This window comes from Haliaeetus leucocephalus, unplaced genomic scaffold (genome assembly GCF_000737465.1).
Source record: "Haliaeetus leucocephalus isolate CR32 unplaced genomic scaffold, Haliaeetus_leucocephalus-4.0 Scaffold140, whole genome shotgun sequence".
Taxonomy (NCBI): domain Eukaryota; kingdom Metazoa; phylum Chordata; class Aves; order Accipitriformes; family Accipitridae; genus Haliaeetus; species Haliaeetus leucocephalus.
The window spans coordinates 14,740,645-14,759,652 of record NW_010972576.1 but is presented as its reverse complement, the minus strand read 5'-3'; the positions used below and the strand labels follow the sequence as shown (position 1 = coordinate 14,759,652).

The 19,008-nt window shown below is 36.5% G+C and overlaps 1 protein-coding gene across 1 annotated transcript; it reads right to left on the bottom strand.

The window, feature by feature from the left end:
- Window positions 1–11,071: 11,071 nt before the first annotated feature.
- SGMS2 (sphingomyelin synthase 2) lies at window positions 11,072–18,753 on the bottom strand. The gene is made up of 5 exons (XM_010586234.1): window positions 18,111–18,753; window positions 17,242–17,359; window positions 15,328–15,481; window positions 12,891–13,057; window positions 11,072–12,057 (listed from the first exon to the last, which is right to left on the bottom strand). Exons 1-5 carry the CDS (start codon window positions 18,563–18,565, stop codon window positions 11,854–11,856), a joined length of 1,098 nt encoding a protein of 365 aa, XP_010584536.1. The 5' UTR covers window positions 18,566–18,753; the 3' UTR covers window positions 11,072–11,853.
- Window positions 18,754–19,008: the final 255 nt, after the last annotated feature.

Below are 19,008 nucleotides of genomic sequence, written 5' to 3'. Positions count from 1 at the left end.
CAGCTGGGGCAGGGGTACAGCAGCCAGAAAATCCAGACACGGAGCTGCAAAGTGGAAGGGGGTGTGGGGGGGATTTGTTAAACACGGTGAAATGCAAAATCAGCTCCTGCAGGGGGTGGGTGTTTCGTTCGGTTGGCAAAAGCTGACTCCGCGGTTAGACTTAGTCCTAGCTTAAAAGAGGTCATTAAACATGGCCAGCTGGTGGAAAAAAATAAAAAAAGTGAGTGCTTCTCACAGCCTCATAGGACTTACTTTCAAATGTCCCTTATGCAAACATTTAGTGAGGTTTAGAGGAAAAGGAAATACGGATGATCCTTCTTCCCCTTCCCAAATACAAAAGCTGGCACTTCTAGGTAATACACCAAAATTTTCTGTTTTCAGAACCAAGGACTAACCTGGAACTATGTCCCAGCTCTAGGTTAACTAACTGCTTGGCAAATGCAGAACAGCACAGAGACACTCCTCAGAGCTGGACCTAAATTTTAAAGGAAAGAGGGTTTTAGTTCTTATTCCTCCCCACTTAAAAAGAAAAAAAAAAAAAGAGAGAAAAAAAAAAACAAGCACACACCACCAAAACACCCCTGCCTGGTTTTCAGGGTAACTCCCCATCCTTGTGAAGTACACCTTAGTGCACTTTCTCCAGCTGATCAACCACCCAAAATTTAATCCCTACAAAGATAATTAGATGTTGAAAAACACTACTGCATGGTCTTCCAAACCATTTGCTACAGCATCAATGATTTTAGTAAGCACTCTTGATATACCCTCACCCAAAAAAAAAAAAAAAAAAAAAAGCAGCACTGTGGGCAAAAGACAAGTACACCACCTCTGAAGTGACCAGCCCCCCCCTCCCCCCAAAAAGGCAAAGAAAAATGGTGCTTACCCATTAAAAAGGGTGTTGGCTTTTTTTAAATAATTGAACATTCAATAAAGAGAGTGACAAGTGGCTCTTAAAATAGTGGCTGGACTATATTAAAAAGGTTTTATTGCAATTATACAGAAGTTACAGGAATTTTAGAAATACATAAAGCTTCAAATGGTCAAGGTCAGTTTTCCTCCAAGCAATTAAGGCAACTGGATGCAATGTCTCTTTAATCTAATATAAAAAGCGAATGGATATTTTACTAGCCATGGATTAAACAAAGTAGAAAAACTAAGATCACAGATTTAAATTGGCAGAACAGAATGCAGCTTTTTTTTCCATATTTCACAGAAATTCAGTGGTTAATTACAACGTACACCAATAAAATGCATCTATTAGAAAAATAGAGAAAAACACAAGTGAAAATTTATCTGAACCAAAGACATTTTAAATCTGAGTCTCAAGGAAAGTTTAAGTTCTGCAGTCTGAAAATAAGCAGCTAAGTTATTCACAGCACAGCTGAAACACATTACTGGTTTTGCCTGTTTTCTTTATAGAGGAGTAATCTAGCCTCACTTCCTTCTCAGTCTAGTTGAGAAGTAGCACTAGATAAAGAAATTCTCTCCTTGCCTCCATATGCAGTTGAAAGATTGGTTTCAGTGGCATATGGCCAATTCTAGGTTGCCCAGAGATTAAATTTCACATTATTTTGATAAAATTGAAACGACTTTCATAGTTTTAGGTGAATTTACTGATCAAATGTGAACTTTGCTCTGAAGTGTCAATAAATAGATGTTTCTACTTAAAAATAATAGAAGTTGTTGCAACATTGAAGTCAGTTTTTCCAATTAAAATTAGAACCAATAGCCTCTTTTTAAAGTGTAAAATTAACAGCAAAATATAACCAAGTATTTTACTAACATTCTGCATACCCCAAATAACTATGTATACAAGTTTTAGCACTATAATGCTTTCCTTGGAAATCATTCCTCCTCAGTCCTAGTATCAGTATAATAAAAGCCACCCCCCTTTAATTCTGCACTTAAGGAAAATCCATTCCTCAAACTCTTTTCCCCTAAATTGAGTAATCAAAGCATTTGGTGACTCTACCTTTAACAGGTAAAAAACCTCCATGTAACAAGCAAAGAAAACACCCCACCAGAGTACAGACTGTCATTAAAATGAGTGTTTTCCAAAAACCCCACCCAACCAACCAAAAAACCCACAAAAAAACCCAAAACCAAAAAGAATAGTTCAAATTAACTCATTTTTCTTTAAAGATAACCAAGTTACAAAGTTAAGGCCCAAGCAGAAACACTGGAAGTTTAATTAACACAGTACACTTTCAAAAGCAATATAATATTCTCCTTTCTCAAACTTTATCTTAGCCTTTGAATCCTATCAACTCTTAAGACTGTTGACGAATTATTCTATACAGTTGTTGAGTTAGCAACCATTCTCTTCAAGTGTGGGCTGTGTTTTTATATGCTTTATTTAAGCTTGCAGGCATCTTTTGGATTTTTATTTCCACAGGCACTTTATTCACAAAAAATGCTCTCCTTGTCAAAAAGGATATTGAAAATACTTGAAAGTTCTGAGACTAGTGCACTGACAAACATGTTTCTGTAACTCAGCAGATGCTAACACTAAAAATCTGCTCTCAGTTAAGTGAGCGTCACATGATCGCAAAGGTTTCATTTCTGCAGGGCATTTAAACATGCAGCCATTTATCTCTTAAATTTCTGTAAATATTGGACTTTTTCAGTAAATTAAAAGAGACAACCTGTTTTCTCTGAAGCATCTAGTAATTAAAAGATAGGAAAGTTGTATTTCAATGTGGCTTAGGAGTGTTACGGATGACTTTGTTCTACCTTTAGCTCTTCCAAGTATCCTACTATTAAAGCAAGCCTGAGACAAGTAGCAAGACACAATACAGGCTACTGTTACTAGACTATCCATCTTCACTCAACAAAAAACCCAGCCAGCCCTGCTTTTATCCTAGATGGTGGGTTTTTTTCTGCTCTAAATTAAGTTACTCTAGACCTGAAATATTCTTTGCACAGACACAGAAGTTCCATGAAATAGATCTTAGAGAAGCCTATTTATTTCTTGAAGTACTAGGTGCAAGTGATTCAAGAGAACTTATTCCAGTATATGAAAGATAGCGGTTTAGTAACCAAAACCTCAGGGTGCAACTACTTCAGAGAAGAGGAAGCATGCCACACTGTTCCAGATTGTACCCTTGTACATGCACCCTGCTCGCTTGCCAGTGTGTACCTGGACATGGCACCCACTCTGCATGTTCACTTGTCCGTATCAATTAAGAGCATCATACTTATTTCAGAGTTGACTATAGTAGGATTTCCAAACATGTTACAGGCAGGTACTTTTACAGCTGCCAGTTGATAAGTAAGGGCCCTTTAACAACAGCAAAAGGCTTTGTATTCTCCATGAAGAGAAAGTAAGTATAGGTACTGCTGCCCAAAGATGCCTCTCGAAAAGATTTTCAAGTGCACTGTCCTTCATTATATGCAACATAAAATCATAAGGGGGGGGGGGAGGCAACAATATTTTCTGCAACAGAAGGCACAAGGTAGTTTTTCATCTTAAGAGAAGGTTGCTTCTGAAGCTTTGAAACAAAGCTAGAAAATTACTTTGCTGTTCCACAACCTAAACAATTGTAGTTTAAAGCTCTTCCGCATGTTTTTATAATGTCCTACTATGAATTCCCTTGATAATTATGTCAAGTTCCACTTCTGTTCTTTAGATATGGTTACACGGTCATGTTCTTCACAAGTTTGTTTTTCAGAAGTTTCAGCAAAAGATGGATCTATACTGCATAATCAGTGTTCTTCTAATACAGTTTTGTCCATTTCACATCCTCTTTCTGTCTCCAAGGCTTCAAAACAATGATGATGAAGCCAGAGAATTTTCTTTTTTTTTTTTTAATATTAGCCTATGTCTTAATCCTACCTAATACAATTCTTGTATTTTAGACCAAGTTTCAGAAAATTAGCTATCCTAAGCATGTATGAAAATTTAATCTTGGACACGTAGTCTAGACCCATATACACTCCTAATGTTTTCCTGCATTAAAAATACTTATTATAATATTTTGCAGTTTTTATATAAAACAGAAAAAGAAAGGGGTCTTATTTATGTAAAAAGCATTTGGAACAGGCTTAAAATGTACAGAAATTTTGCTTTATTGAAAAGGTGTCACAACAGCTTTCCTTAATGTTCATGGGTAAGAATAGAGTATGAGCTCCTGGTATTTTTTAAGAGATCATTAGCACCATAAATGGACATAGGTTTTTGATTTTTAAGGATATGTGTGGCAGTAAGTAGTCCAACAAAGTATTGCATTTGTTAGTACGCAGGCTGACCATAAAAAGTTTCAACTTTATGTGCTGAGTAAACCACATAAGACAATTTCTTTAACATGTTTTTACCAAATTCATGGTCAACAGTGCAAGTGATCGTGACAGATAGCACCTTTAGAGATAAAAGCTACAAGATGCTCACATTATTGCTTTTTTTTTAAAGTACAGCTAGTGCAATAGTTTTGTTTGTTTTTTACAGAGTGAACACATATTGCAATGTCTTACAAATCACAACTCTAGCATCTCTCAGTATACAGCAAACCACAACACTCAGTTGGCATCCACTTAACAGAAACAGCTGAAGTGCTAGAAAACATCATCCTGAAAGTTTTGCAACATAAAAGCCAACTCTTGCTACTTACGAACAATTTATGTAGAAATGAGGTCCAGTTTGCAAACATCAGTACAAACTGCAGCACAGGTCTCTAAGTAGTATCATTTATTACTGTAACGTTATGCTGTACAGCAATTGCAGAACTGGACCCTAAAGCTATTAAAAAAAAAGGCCATGTATTAACTCCTCATCATGCAAACATTACAGCATTCCTATATTACCATCTAGGGTTCCTCAGCAGCCAACAGCTTTTCTTGCCTAGTTTTTCCCAGGTTGGATATACAGCTCCAATTAATGTACAAAGCTGCAGATTCAACCTAGGAGAAATCATGCAAGAAAAACTGTCAGCCAATGAGGATGAAAGCATGTTGCAGTTAAAAGTGACATCCTATACGGTTTTTACAGAAGTCTTTAGAGTTCTCCTCAAAGTGACATGGAAAGCATGAGAACCGCAGCCGTCAAACCATTCTTTCCTGTTTTACTTTCAGGTTCCTTGGTGTGACCCTGACCTCACAAAACTGCCAGGATTTATCTTTTTCACATCTCACACATGCTCTCCTGAATCAGAAAAATAAACACAAATGAATGTACTAAACATTTAAAGAGTAAGAATTGATTCCTGAGATAAAAAGTATGCCCTAGGATGTTAGGTTTTATAATTGAAAATAATTTCAAAGTTTCAAAGTGTGCAAAGATGTGTCTGACAAGAACACCTTTTGGCTTTAGTGTTAATTTTGGAGCCTTCTCAAACATTAATCCTACTCTTCTGTATTGAGCCATTTAGAAAAGGCAGTTAACAGAAGCAGATAAAGACAGGAGCCCAAAGCCACCTAGGCTAAAGCGTAAGCAGCATTTTGAGCGGCAACAAGCTATGAAAAAAGTGGAACGCAAAACCAGTTTTTACAGAAGTAACAAAGCACTAATAACAAGGTACTCAAAATGGAAGAGGGGTTGGAGTTTAGCAATATTTTTTAAGGTCTGTATACAAACACTTCATTGGTAGAGGTAAAAGTAAGCAGGGAGATAAATTTCCTCAGTATTCTCAGCACTCATGCCATCTCTAATTAAAAAAAGTGAACAGACCCACTCATTTTAAATGCAATTCACATGCTTGAAGTAACACCATATTATATACTCCATTGAATTAGAACGCGGCTCTCTGATGACTGGTTTTACAGTGGTCTGCCTTTTCAGCCCCTTTCATAGTTTTCTGGTTTAGTAAGTGATCTTCACTACACTTTTTAGCGATTGCCATCTTTGGTACTGTGCCCTCAGTCTGAAAGAAGCTCAAAAGAACAAGGAAAGCTGGCTCACAACCTAATGTGTAAGTACAACCTAGTTTATCTTCCCAGAGAAGCCTCTGTATACTGCACCCAATATTGCCTATGCCACAGAGACCCCTCTCCACACACATGTGCATAGTGCTTGGGTCACCAGCTGCTCAAGATGCCTGTACTTCAGACTAGTTTCTGACCACTTTTTCTTAAAAAAAAAAGTTACCTTCAAACACATTTCAGCAAAGTTGTTTTGTGAAAATCAATCTCAATTGGCACAAAAGAGATTCTTCTGTAATAAGTCTTTGCAGTTTCACAAATGCTAACTTCCTAAGGACCTTATTATGCAGAGGACAAATACAAGAGCTGAAATTAATATTGTATAGGCATAGCTTGAAAGAAGAGTATTTCTGCTAGAAGAAACCCATGCATGGAGACTTTAAAAACACCTTAGGCACTGTATACAATGGATCTACATTTTTTCCATTGGCCTTTACCAGAACTGAAACCAGTTATGACTAACCATACAGCAAGCAAAGCACAAAAACATTCACTTCTCATCTAAGGGAAGGGCTGGGCCAAACGATACAGAATCATTTGAAAGAGTGAACACTGTAATAGTATAATACAGCATCTTTTTTTCCACTATTGTACGGATAAGACTGCCTGTAGCATGCAGCCAATGCAATTTGAATTCAAAAAGTCACAAATTACTGCTTCCAGAAAGAGCTGGTTTGCCCTCTCCTCCTACCTGGGTTGCATCTTCTAACTTAAAGCTTAGCCCACAGCAGAGAGCCACAGAAAACAAACTTCTCATAGTATTTGCTAAACTCCAAGTCCTTATCAATTAACGTATTTTCATTGAAAACAAGTCATATCTTCCTGAGTTTTTAAGCACTAATTTCCACCAGGAGAGAAGGAATCCTCAACACCAGTATTTTAGATACACACTAGAGACTGCACAGATCATTACTTCATCTTAAAACATCATTCAGGCATTCTAAGTGTTTTGTTAGGAAAGATTACCTACCGAAATAAAATATGAGTTCAGAACTAGAATTTGTTCCTACAATATATGTTACCTGTACCTAGCCTGAAATTCTTATGTGCTACTTTCTAGATTAGTGAGATTTAATCAAATGGTTAAATACATGGAAACTTGAGCCAACTGGAGAAAAGCTTCATTATGTTTTAAGCATTGCAACATTTTGTTCTTGTTTTAGCAACTGTTAGTGACAGCTTGGAGGAACAGCTTACGGAAGTTTGCTAATCATATTTAAGTATTTTAAAATCTCCAAGCAACTCTCACTGAGTTGGGTTTTATTTTTATACTGTAAGTTATGGATGAGAACCAGCACAATCCACAGCACAGACACACATCTGTATTGTAGAATGAAGTGCTTAATACTGCCTGTTTCCTTATAGGTTTTTTTTGCAGTACTGTTACACATAAACAATGTAATTCTACATTACTTAAAAGTTAGGTCTAGTTTCAGCTCAATTTTGTTTAAAAAGCAACATATGATCACCATCTACTTCAATGTTTTCATCTTTCCTTTTCTTGTAAATACTAGAACAAAAGCCTTTGTCTTAATTCTCAGTTTCTCGGCACAATTTTTTTTTTCTTGGACACTAGGAAGCATCATAAAATAGCATATGAAGGCTAACTTATAAGCAAAGTTACTTCAGTGGCATGCTAGGATATTTTTCCAATGTGCACTTAAAACAGTAACACTCATTTAAATGGTGTCCAACAGAAGTATTTATTTTTAAGACCCCTTTTTCAGTAACTGAATTTAAGACATTGATTTTACAATGCCTGGTATAGAACACTTAAATTCAGCAGTCTTACAGTATCACTCTAATTCTGTGTGCCTACAGAAGACTTCTAGGTAAGTCCAAAACACACATTGTAAAAATATCAAGATGACAGTGGAGCTTTACAGCTGTTAAGTCTGCCAGCAAGGAAAAAATGGTTCCAGTACATCTGATAGATTGGACATGTTCTTAAAATTACCCCATGAATCTTTAAGATAGTTTTGGTGGTTTTTTTTTTTAAGTTAAAGAGTTGGGGAAAGTTCATTTGAAGTAAATGGAAAGAGTTCACCTTGCACTGAAGTTAATGGATCTGGTCTCTAGAACTGTAAATCATACTTCGTATCTACTGAAATGAGAAAAGGAATTTGGGTTAGTAACAAACAACTTAGGATAACTTGTCTAGCCAGATACTAATGATGGGAGAAAGCCAGAGTTTGAACAGATTCTGATTTAAGACACAGATAAGTGGATTTGCCATAATCTAATTAAGATAATTCTCTCTCATCTTCTAAAATACTTCCCAGTTGCATCTCCATTACTGAGCTTTATTTCTCTATTACATGAAGGTAGTGTATTTTAACATATAAAAACAGTCTTGATTCCCCCCCCCCTTCCTTCTCTCCCACCCCCCGTTTTTGGTTTTTTTTTTTTTTGGGGGGGGGGGGTTGTTTTTTTTTAAGGAGGGAAGCAAATCCAGTACTAGAGTTCATAGCAACATTTAGCACAGCTCTTTTTGCTATTACCCCACCTGTTGCTGTTTTCTTGGAAAGATAGCAATGATGATTAACATTTAGTACCATTTACGTCCACATGGGAGTGCTAAGCACGTACCATAAAAATGTCAATTTACAGTTGTTTCAAGTATATGTTAATCATTTCTGGCATAGGAATTAAGCACCTGTAGCATGACAACATAGCAGCACTTTTTTTATATGCTCAAGTTAACCTTTTAAATCCAGTTTTAAATTTAGGTTAGGCATTTAAGAAAGGTTGTTTTATAAATGCAAAGCACCCAACAGCATCCAAGTCAACTGATACGCCAGGTGTACAAAAGTGTAGTGCCTTGTCTTTTTTTTTAAGTGTCAGGGAAGTTCAGCATGTAAATGCTCTTCAGTAGAGAGAAGCAGCATTTTACTTATAGTCACAGTACAGGTGCAGCTCATGTGACACCTGTAAGGAAGATTATTATTGTAATTCCAGGAAAAAATAATTACAGTGACATACTGCATAACATTGGGCATATACAGCCCAAATAAGCCTACAATCAAGTGATCAGTAAATTAAGTGAAGACTTAAGTTTCTCCTGTTCTTACCCACTGCAATCCTTTTTCCTCTTAGGATGAAACCATGTTTTCAGCTTCATAGTATTTAACTACAATGATCACTAAGTTCTTAAAATTAGTAATTTTTATGTACTGGCTGTGGTTTGTATTGGATAAACTACTGTAGCAGTAAGCACTAGCATATACCATTACTTACCCCATTTCACCACCTTACATATAGGCCTAAACATCTATACCGTCCAAGTTTGCAAAAGCAATTTAAAGCTATTGAGAGAGTAGAGAAGTGGGGTTTTCTGCTAATTAAAACACACCATTTTGAGGGCTTTGATATAATGGAGAAAATTTAAGCACTTAAGGGAGGGCCAAGCCAGAACAGGAATCAAGTATTTTGAGCTAGGGCTGCCATTTAAACTTTCCTTTTGTATTACAACAGAAGTTTCGATCAAATTCAGCAGTAGAAAGAAAGCTGAATTAGACCCAACAAAAGCCTAATCTTTTCTTGGCTCAATCATCACTTTCATATTTTTTCCTTTCAAAAACAGGAATAAGTGTAAAAAACCAAACACCTCATCCTGCATGAAGAAATTCTATGTTGCAGATATATTGCAGAAATCCCACTGAGACATGGTGGTGGTTATGCAGACAATTAGCTATCTAGACTATCAAAGTATTTATTATTCAGCCACCAGATGAAACCCAACTGTTTAAGCTCCTTACTGGAATGCTTTTCATGTTATTTTCAAGACACGGTTACCACTAATGAAATTAATTCACAATTTCTAAAAGATAGTATTACTACAAGTGGCTTAACATGACCATATTTAAGATATCACAAAGCTTAGAATTCAGCTTCAAAAAAAGATATTATGCTCTATGAAGTAGTACTGATGTAACAAGTATCTTGGGAGATTTACAGACTGACATCGAACAGATTCATTTATATGATACAGAAAAAGGACTTTCATATATATGTTTTGATACTGGCTTTTCAGCTGCTCAAGGTCTGCCAGGAGCAAGCAAATGGAAACATAGGTATGTCCACACACACACACAACTTCCAGGGGCATGTTATAAAAGTCTAAGAAGCTTATTTTAAATAACAAAACCAAACATCAGCAGAATTTCTTTCTTAACTAAGTTTTACCAAGGATGTATTATAAGGAACATTGTTTATTGTATTACTTTGATAATGCACAAAAAATATTTGAAATGCACATTAATAATATTCTTATGTACAACTCATAGCAACTGATCCCCTTAACTGAAAAAAAAAATCATATTTGAATACTCCATATTGCATTTTGTAACTTTAACTGGACTTCTTAAAAACAAGTTGTCATTATTTAAACTCTGTTCACACTTGTCACTCAGTTCAAGACAGTCTTAAAATAAGCAGCATTTCCTTTATATTAGTATCACTTCAACACTTAACGCAGTTTTATCTTTGCTATCAGGTTTTACTGAAGATTTGAAAATAAAATTAACTGCAGAAATTATTACAGAACATAAATGGTTAAACATGGTATGCTAATTTTCTACTTTGCTTTCCCAACAATACAAAACAATAAAACCCAACAAGAACCAGGTAGCTAATTAATTTGTGATTTTGTTACATGTTTGCCATGGTAATTTCCCACATTCTCAGCCAGCTTGCTTAAAGCCATGTCAGTTGCACAAAACCCTGGGAAAAAAGGAATCTGCATGTGAGTTCTACCACAGTGTCATTTAATATGAAATGGGTTTAGGTAATAATTGAAGAAATGCTACTGTTGTAGGTATTCACCTTGGCACTTTTTTGGTTTTTTTGAAGTCGCAGAAATGCACCAATAGGTAAAAAGGAAAGTCAATGCAGAACTATGGCTCCCAAACAAATCTGCTACATAGTTTCAGCAAGAGTGTGCTACTAAAATTAAAATGTTTATTTTAAATATAGCCCCATTTTGGACCTGGCCTTGCATTCCTCAGGCAGGTACGATCTGTAGGACTTTTGCCTGAATTAAGAACAGTATGATCACTCTTTCCAGTAAGTAGTTTTAATATGTGTTTAACTACACAACAGTATGTGCTTTTGTGTGTATATGCATGTACATACACTGATAGGCACTGTATAGCTATATACACAAGGCCAAACTGCAATTAAAGATTTAGACTTTGAAACCATGTCCTTTTTTAAAAATAAAGTTTTAGGTTCCTTGAGCTCTGATGTTAGCAGCTATTCCTAATTTGCAAAGTCATCAGGTAGCACAACATTTTAAATATAAAATTACTAATAAAAAATGTAAAAATTAGTATATAGTAGAATATATGGGAGATAATGGTGGTAAGTAGTATTTTAGGGTCATAAGATATTCATACCCACAGAGTGTAAAAAAAGTCAAGACTTGCTTCCAGCTGTACCAGTCACGCAAAGGCCTTACCTTCATTAGCAAGAATAATGCAACAAACCACTTCCCACAATTGTGTTATTTTTTTTATATGCCACAAATATGCCGATATCATGCCTTTACATTTTAGCATGTTTTTGCCCTTACGCACTCCAGAACTCTGAAGATGAGATTTTTGGGTGCTTCTGTGGATGAGTGATAGTTAGTAATGAAAGTGCTAGTGTGGTCTTTGGCCTCTATCTCATTAGTAAAGCAAAGTCCTGCTCCATTTTTTCTTTAATAAAAAAATCCCATCAGTGGTGCATTCTATTAGCACTGAAGAGTAGAATAGGTCTGTACAGCCTGGTGATAGGAAAACATACGAAATGGCAATATGTTTGTCTACAATTGTCTTTCCAATCAATTGCACAGAAGCTTGGTCCACTTCTTCAGTTACAGTGTAGTCCTCTTAAGAGCTTTGGTTACAGCATTAATGTTTTGGTAAAAAAACAGAGCAGATGCTTTCCTTCTTTTCTTCAGGTAGATTTTTCATTGTCCTCTCCCATCTTCTGAACCCGTGAATACTTTTTGCATGAAGATTTGAAGCAGCTGGGAGGCCAAGATATCGGCCAGGAAAAGCTGCAAGGAACAGAGCCTTGCACATTCTTCTCAAAGAAATAAAATATTGGATACCACCATGCTCGAGACAGAAAATTTGTCTGCGAAGAGACCTTTAAAGTCTGTAATGGCATAAGTAGATAAAGAGAAAAAGGAAACAGACAATCAGTTTAAATCATTATAATCAACTATGTTGAGTCAAGACAACTACAAAAATGCAATTATTTGCATGCATTTCTGCAAAGACGAGGTGCATTTAGCCTACAAAAAAACAGGATATTGAGATAGCATATACATCAGAGTCCAAATGTATACTACAATCTGAGCATCTTTTACACAAAGGGATGCTTTGTTGCTGTACAAAATTTAGGGAGACAGAGTGCTCAAGTCTTTCAATGTGAGTCCTTTTGGGCATGTCACGTTTCCATTGATGACTAATAGCTGAAAACCAGATTAAAATGGCTTGAGAACTATGCTCCTATTTGAAAGTGTTCTTGAAACAACTGCAGCAGTTACCTTTTGAACAATGTACTTCTAGTGACATTTACAGAACTGTCACTAGAATTTTAGGATGGTCAAGATAATTTAGGTTGGTCAGATACTTTATTACTAAACTACTGTTTACTCATAAACTTAGATAAACAAGGGCTATTCTATACATCCACTACAGCAATAAAGTTTTTCTGAAGTTAAAAAAAGTCTTTAAGCCAAAATAACAGGAATTTTTAAAAAACAAATTTTGAAATAACTTCATAACAGGCACAGATCAAAAAAGAACATCTTAATCCATTAAATATTTACTTAATCCACAGTAAAGTGAAACTCCTTTCCCAATTTGTTCAAACTTCAGTATGGAACCTCTATTTTTATTTCAAAATTAGGAACTAATTTTGACCTTTCAGGAGTATTAACAAATGCAAGCTATACATTGATTCTAAAGGTATTTGCCACTCACCTTTTCATTAGCCATTGAGTGGTACCACCAAAAAAGCCGTGTGGTGATATAGTAAGCAATGATGACGTCTACAGTATAGTGTTCATGAGCAACAAGGATACAAATTATGCCAGCAGCACTCATTAGCCAGCAGATTAAGTGATACCACCAGAAATGACGTGGTGAATCTGTGAAATAGGGAGGTGACGGGGAAAAAAAACACACAAAAAAGCCATATACTCTATTATAGCAATCCACAAAGTGAAGGGGAAAAGATAAAAAAAGGTGATTTAATTAAGGGTACTAAATATTAAAATGTAACTCATTTATACCACACTGGTACACAAACCCTGTTTTGACACAGAAAACAAGACTAAAGAATTATGCAAACTTACTGAGGTGTTCTTACTTTGTAAAATGAACCCAAGATGAGCTTGCAGTTAAAGACAGACAGCACCATCACCCATTTTCTAGTCAAATTAAGTTAGTTTTCTAATTAAATCACTTCTAGGGTAGGGGGTGCAAGAGAAGAAACAGAATTGAGGCAAGACATACACTTGATTATTTTACTTGACTGCTTTGAATCTCTGCTCTTTTTACAATCTATGCTCAAATAAAATGTCTAGATTGATACAAACTGAGCAGAGATCATAGATTATACAGGAAAAGACACCCTTATTTTAATTCCTAGGGTTTAACTACTTTGCATGAGACCTCTGTTCTATGAAACAGAATACACTGTACCAGGAAGTACAGTATGTGAATTTATACCCTTTCATTAAAGATTAACAAATGAGAGCAAAGCTATTCTTCAAAATGCATTTAAGCCACTTTAGTGGAAAAGTTCCCCTGCCCTTCTTTCCCCATTGAAAAATGCCTTGGGTGTCACAACAACCATTCATAACTTCTGACAGGCTAATGGGCTTCATTTCACTCACAGTGGGAGGTTTTGGCACCCCTTGCCTTGTGGGGCAATGGTCAGCCTTTACTTTCACACAATACCAGCAGAAAAGTTACTGATCTTAACAAGCCTACCCAGTAGTAGTTTGAGAGGCCTGTGCAAAAGAGTTACTGTAGGATGACTTAAATGTGGTGCAAGTGTCAAAACAGTAAATTCTCTCCAAAAACTCTCCCCAAAACACCACAGAAAAATCTGTATCTGCCGATTTAAAAAAAAAATAAATTATAAGGAGCCAAGTCATCTGAAGAAGTTGATAAAAACAGCCCCAAGCAAGACAGACATACCAAGGCTAAAAATGTAAATAACTATTCTGGGCAAAAAAGCTGAAGTGTGGGGGAATAAATGAAGAAGCAGCAAGGGATGAAAGGAAGAGAAGTGCAGAGCAAAAAAACCCAGTAATGTTCACTTTACAAGAAAGACTTAGGCCTAAGAATCAGCAGACTATAATCAGCATCTTAAATCACTCTGAATGTCTCGCATCTGCAGATTTGAAGTTTGTCATATTAAACAGGCATTTTTATATTGTGTTTTTTGTTTAAGGCAGAACGTAGCACTGCAACACTTCCCTCAACCTTTTAATAAAAAGGAAGGCATTCAACTAATGCTGGCTAGTCTTATTTTTGTTTCAGTGAGAATTACATCCCCATGAGCCAAGATAGTATTTGCCTAGTTTGGGACACAACAATAGGAGAGAAGATTCCAATTCCAAACATGTGAACTGGAAAGGGAACTACCAACTACACATTCATGAGCAGCCAAGTTCCCAGGGTAGCAGCACTGCTTACCGTATATCAGATTTAGAAGTTGGTGCTCAGTTCTCCAAAGCTTCAATCAGTGCTGTGTGTACAGCACAGATAGATTTCTCCCCCTCCCCCCATGCCCCATAGCAATGTAAAGCAACGGGGGAAACTATAACCCCAACTGTATCTTCTCTGCACTTGCCAAATTCTTATCAACTCCAAGAGGCATGAGTAGGAGACTCTAGCAGAAGACACCCAAGGAGCATGAATCAACTATTCATTGTTTGCAGTAACTAATGTACAGCACACTTCAAAAAAATCACTTTGCTTCTGGATGTAGTATGAGAGTGCAATGGTGCTGTGGTCAAGCCACAAAAATTCCTTAAAATCTAAGGTATATCAGCCAACCCACAGAGCTGCATAATTAACTACAGTATGTTTTACCCAAAATTTGAATAACCTGTCAATCAATAACAAAAAGCTAGCTTGCTTCAATCAACCAGTAAACACATTATATAAAGACAGAAGTGACATGTCTAGTCACATTAAGCCCTTAATTAAAGCCCACACCACTTCTACTAAACCCACATTCCATTTTCGCTCAAAGTCATGATTTGTATTTCAAACCTGTACATGTACAGTCTGTGTACAGCTGACTAGTAACTTTTGGAGGGCAATAGCTTTACATGCACTTTTATCACGTGTTTTCCCAGTACAACAGATTTCAACAAAAGTGTGTTGAAATACCATCACTTACACTCTTTGATGAACAGATAGATCAGCGTTAATACCACAGTGTGACCACTAAACAGAAAGTCTCCGCACAGGATGTGTGATCCAGTTATGGATAGACCACCACCAGAAATCAGTCGCAGGATCCTCTGAACCTTTGCCTGAGAATCTCCATTCAACTAGAACACCAGAAAAAGAGGTACAAAAAAATTTTAAGACACACCCTAAGCGACTCAAGTAAACTTCTTGCCCAAACCTATGTGGAGTCAGGGAGACAGGGAGAAAAGGACACGTTACCTTCACTTTCTTTCACATATTCTTAAACAAATAAGCATGCATATCAAAGTTGACAGGTTCTAAAGATCAGCTTGATAACACTAGCATTCTGTTTATGCTTTCTCAGGCTATTTAAAATACGCATTGTATGAGAATGAGATGCAGAATATACCGGAAAGGTAAACATTAAAAATTGGTAAGGTCAGGTATCTCATGATAGCCATTGACAGAATGGATAAAACCCATTGAAAACTGGTTCCAACACAGTACAACCTTGCATACCGCTTCTATCATTCTGTTGAGAGCTGAGCAATGTTTCTACAGGACAAAAATCTTCAAACTCACTTAATTTCAGATTTGGTTACAAACTCAGTCAGGAGTTACTCAGATTTAGAGGATTTGGGGTTTTTTAAACACGCATTAGGATCAGCTTTTGATTTATCATAGATACAAGGTAAACACTCAGTTTCACCTAGCTGTTTAAAGATTAACTCTGGGAAAAAAAACAAACAAGACAAAGGGATAACTGAGTTCTCCATAATCAGAAAAATAGTAACTCATCCTGGTTTAATGCTAGCAAAATAGACTTTCAGCAGAGATATTTAAGTTTTCCTTTGCTTACCTCTTCCCACTCCTCAATACACAGCCTACTACACAAAGTCATTCCCCAAGCTAGAAGAACAAAACAGCTAAGTCTTTACAATAGTGTTATGTAAATAAAGCTTTGTCAAATAGATACTGATTCATAAGAAAAGTAGTTCATCCACTATATTCCTAAGTTGTGAATGTGAAAGAATAAGACTGAACAGACATGATGCTGTACCTCAGAACTGATGAGATCCTACCCAAGAAGTGACAAATTTATCCCCTAAGCAAACTGGCAGAATTTTTAGGTTTCAAAATGCTTATCTTCTACCTGTATAGCCAAACTGTTTCTTACTCTCTCAAGTGCCTGTTCTTTCAGTGCAGCCAACACGATACTGTTTGTTCCAAGACAATTACATGTCTACAACTTTTTATCAGTAAAACGGCAATAACAGAAGTCCTTTGTGTCACCACTTAACTACACCAACACAATTTTTTTTAATGTTCTTGTAGAAATATTAGCATGTACATGTTTCTATATGTATCAGCTCATTTAAACAGCTGAACTTGTTTTAGTCACTTTACATACATTTTGCAGGTTGGAAGGAAGGATAGGCAGCTGACTTCTGGTATTGCGATAGCTCTTGACAAAATAATGTGAGAAACAGGACAAAGCATATAATAACATTGTGGGTTTTTAAAAGGATACTGCAACACAAGCTTGTGTATCAGCCTATGAATTACAATATTGACCATAGGTATCCCACCATGTAAGAAAAAAGTATTGCTGCAGTATTGAGTGATTAGCTTGAGCCTCAGAAGCAAGTTTACTAATTTGGTAGCAGCACTATTTCAACATAGGCACTCTCCTTTAAAGCATCTTAACTGCAGCAACAGTTTGAGGCTCTTTTTGTATCCCACAACTTTTGGTTTATCACTATCTACATTTCTGAAGACATCAATTGAAAGTAATTTGTGTTATGTAATAACACCTGGAACATTATCTTCTATTTGCTCTAATAAGCCATAAGGACTCAGGCAAATACCAAGGCAAGAATTAGGGAGCAAAGGCTCTTACCTTCGGCGCACACTGAAAATGCATTCCAGGCACAGGTAAGGTGGTAACGTACATAGTAATACAGCGGTACAGATACAAAGTTCCTATTATAAAAAAGAACCTGCGTCCCACTATTGATCTGAAAGTAAGGGAAGGGGGGAAAAAAGATTGAGTACAAAGTTCACATGCAGGATATACATATAACAGTTATGGAGCTCTACCTTTATTAAACAGCTAAATCCCTAGAATTAAAGAGCAGGTCCACCCACTGCTCTCCACCACACACTTCTCTAAATCAAATACCAAAAAGTCTTTCTTCAGGTTTTAGTCTTGCTAGCTCATAATAGTATAGAACTACCACAAAGCTCCCACCAAAGCTATCTAACCTATTTAACATGGCCTCCGTCTAATTCAGGTGTGCAGTCAGGCATAGTTTTCCTTGACTCAGTGACCTTCTCTTTTCGGTCCCATATTATAACCATATCCTAGTTTAAGCACATGAAGACAAAGGAAAAAGCTTCTAGTCTAGCTGTAGAAGACAGTTGGTTCCTCCTCAAATCTGGATGAGATTTTTTACATCACTGTGATTTCCCGTTTAAACATTGCCATGGGCTTGAAAAACCCAATCCCAGAATAAATTTGACTAGTACAACATAGATGTCAAATTCAGATTTAAAAAACATTATTCAATAATCAGGAGAAACCTGTCTCCATATCCAACAAGGACACTGGAACACATTCTAAAGAAGTCATCTCTTCGCCATTTTCCTGCCAGCCCTATTCTACAATATTGCTACAGATTCTGCCGTAAGATTTCTTCTACCCAAAATGAACAAGGCAAACCAACGTTCTGAAAACGTACAGCAGAGGAAAAAAATTTAGCTACTTACTTGTATCTAAGAAACAACCACTGGAATATCCATAATCCAACTAGTATCATTCCATTTATTTCTGATACAGAAAAAGCCCATTTCACACGATCAATGTAATCAAAAAATTTGTCAGGCAAGGGAGGGCTTAGCTCCTTTGGAGGTACTCTCTCATGGACCACAGTGATCATGACAGTTGTTAGAATCAAGTTGAAGAGAGCATAGACAAAGGCAATGCCTGTTTTCCACCATTCCAGAGGAAATTTGTTCCTAGACTCAGCCGGCATAGCAATCTGGATGTAATCAGGATATTTCTTTGTTGTTTTTCGCAAGCCATTAGACAAGCCCTTTGGTTTGCTAGTGCCATTTTTGTTCTCTTCACTGACTGAGAGAGTAGGTCGTGAGTAGCCATTAGAAGTGTCATTGTTTTGACCCTCCATATGCTCTTCAAGCTTTGCTGTCTCAATGGTATTCATTCCCAAGCTGTATGGCCAAATCAGGTTTATCAGTGACCAATTTCTGGGCTCTCTAAAGTCTGTTATTCCTTGAAGTCCAATGTTCTTGTTCCTAGATGATTTTTGATTTCTGTAAAACTCTAAAAAGTGTCCATTGTGCTTTTGCTATTCAGATACTGTAAAGCAAATTGTGAAGACAAATCTTTCTTCCAGAGCTGTATCATCTGCAAAAAAACAAAACAGATACTGAGGACCTTCAGAACTAGTAATGTGACACTGAACAAATATCTTAAAAATGCTTATTCTAAGTTCCATCCAAGTCTACTTGCGTATACAGTCAAAAAGCAAACTAGAGACTGGTGGTTACTGTGAAATAATTCAAGCCAGTTCCTACTGAGCAACTTGATAAATCTCTGATCAGTTTACGAACTAGTACCAACTTAGGCTTTTTGTTGTTTGGGGTT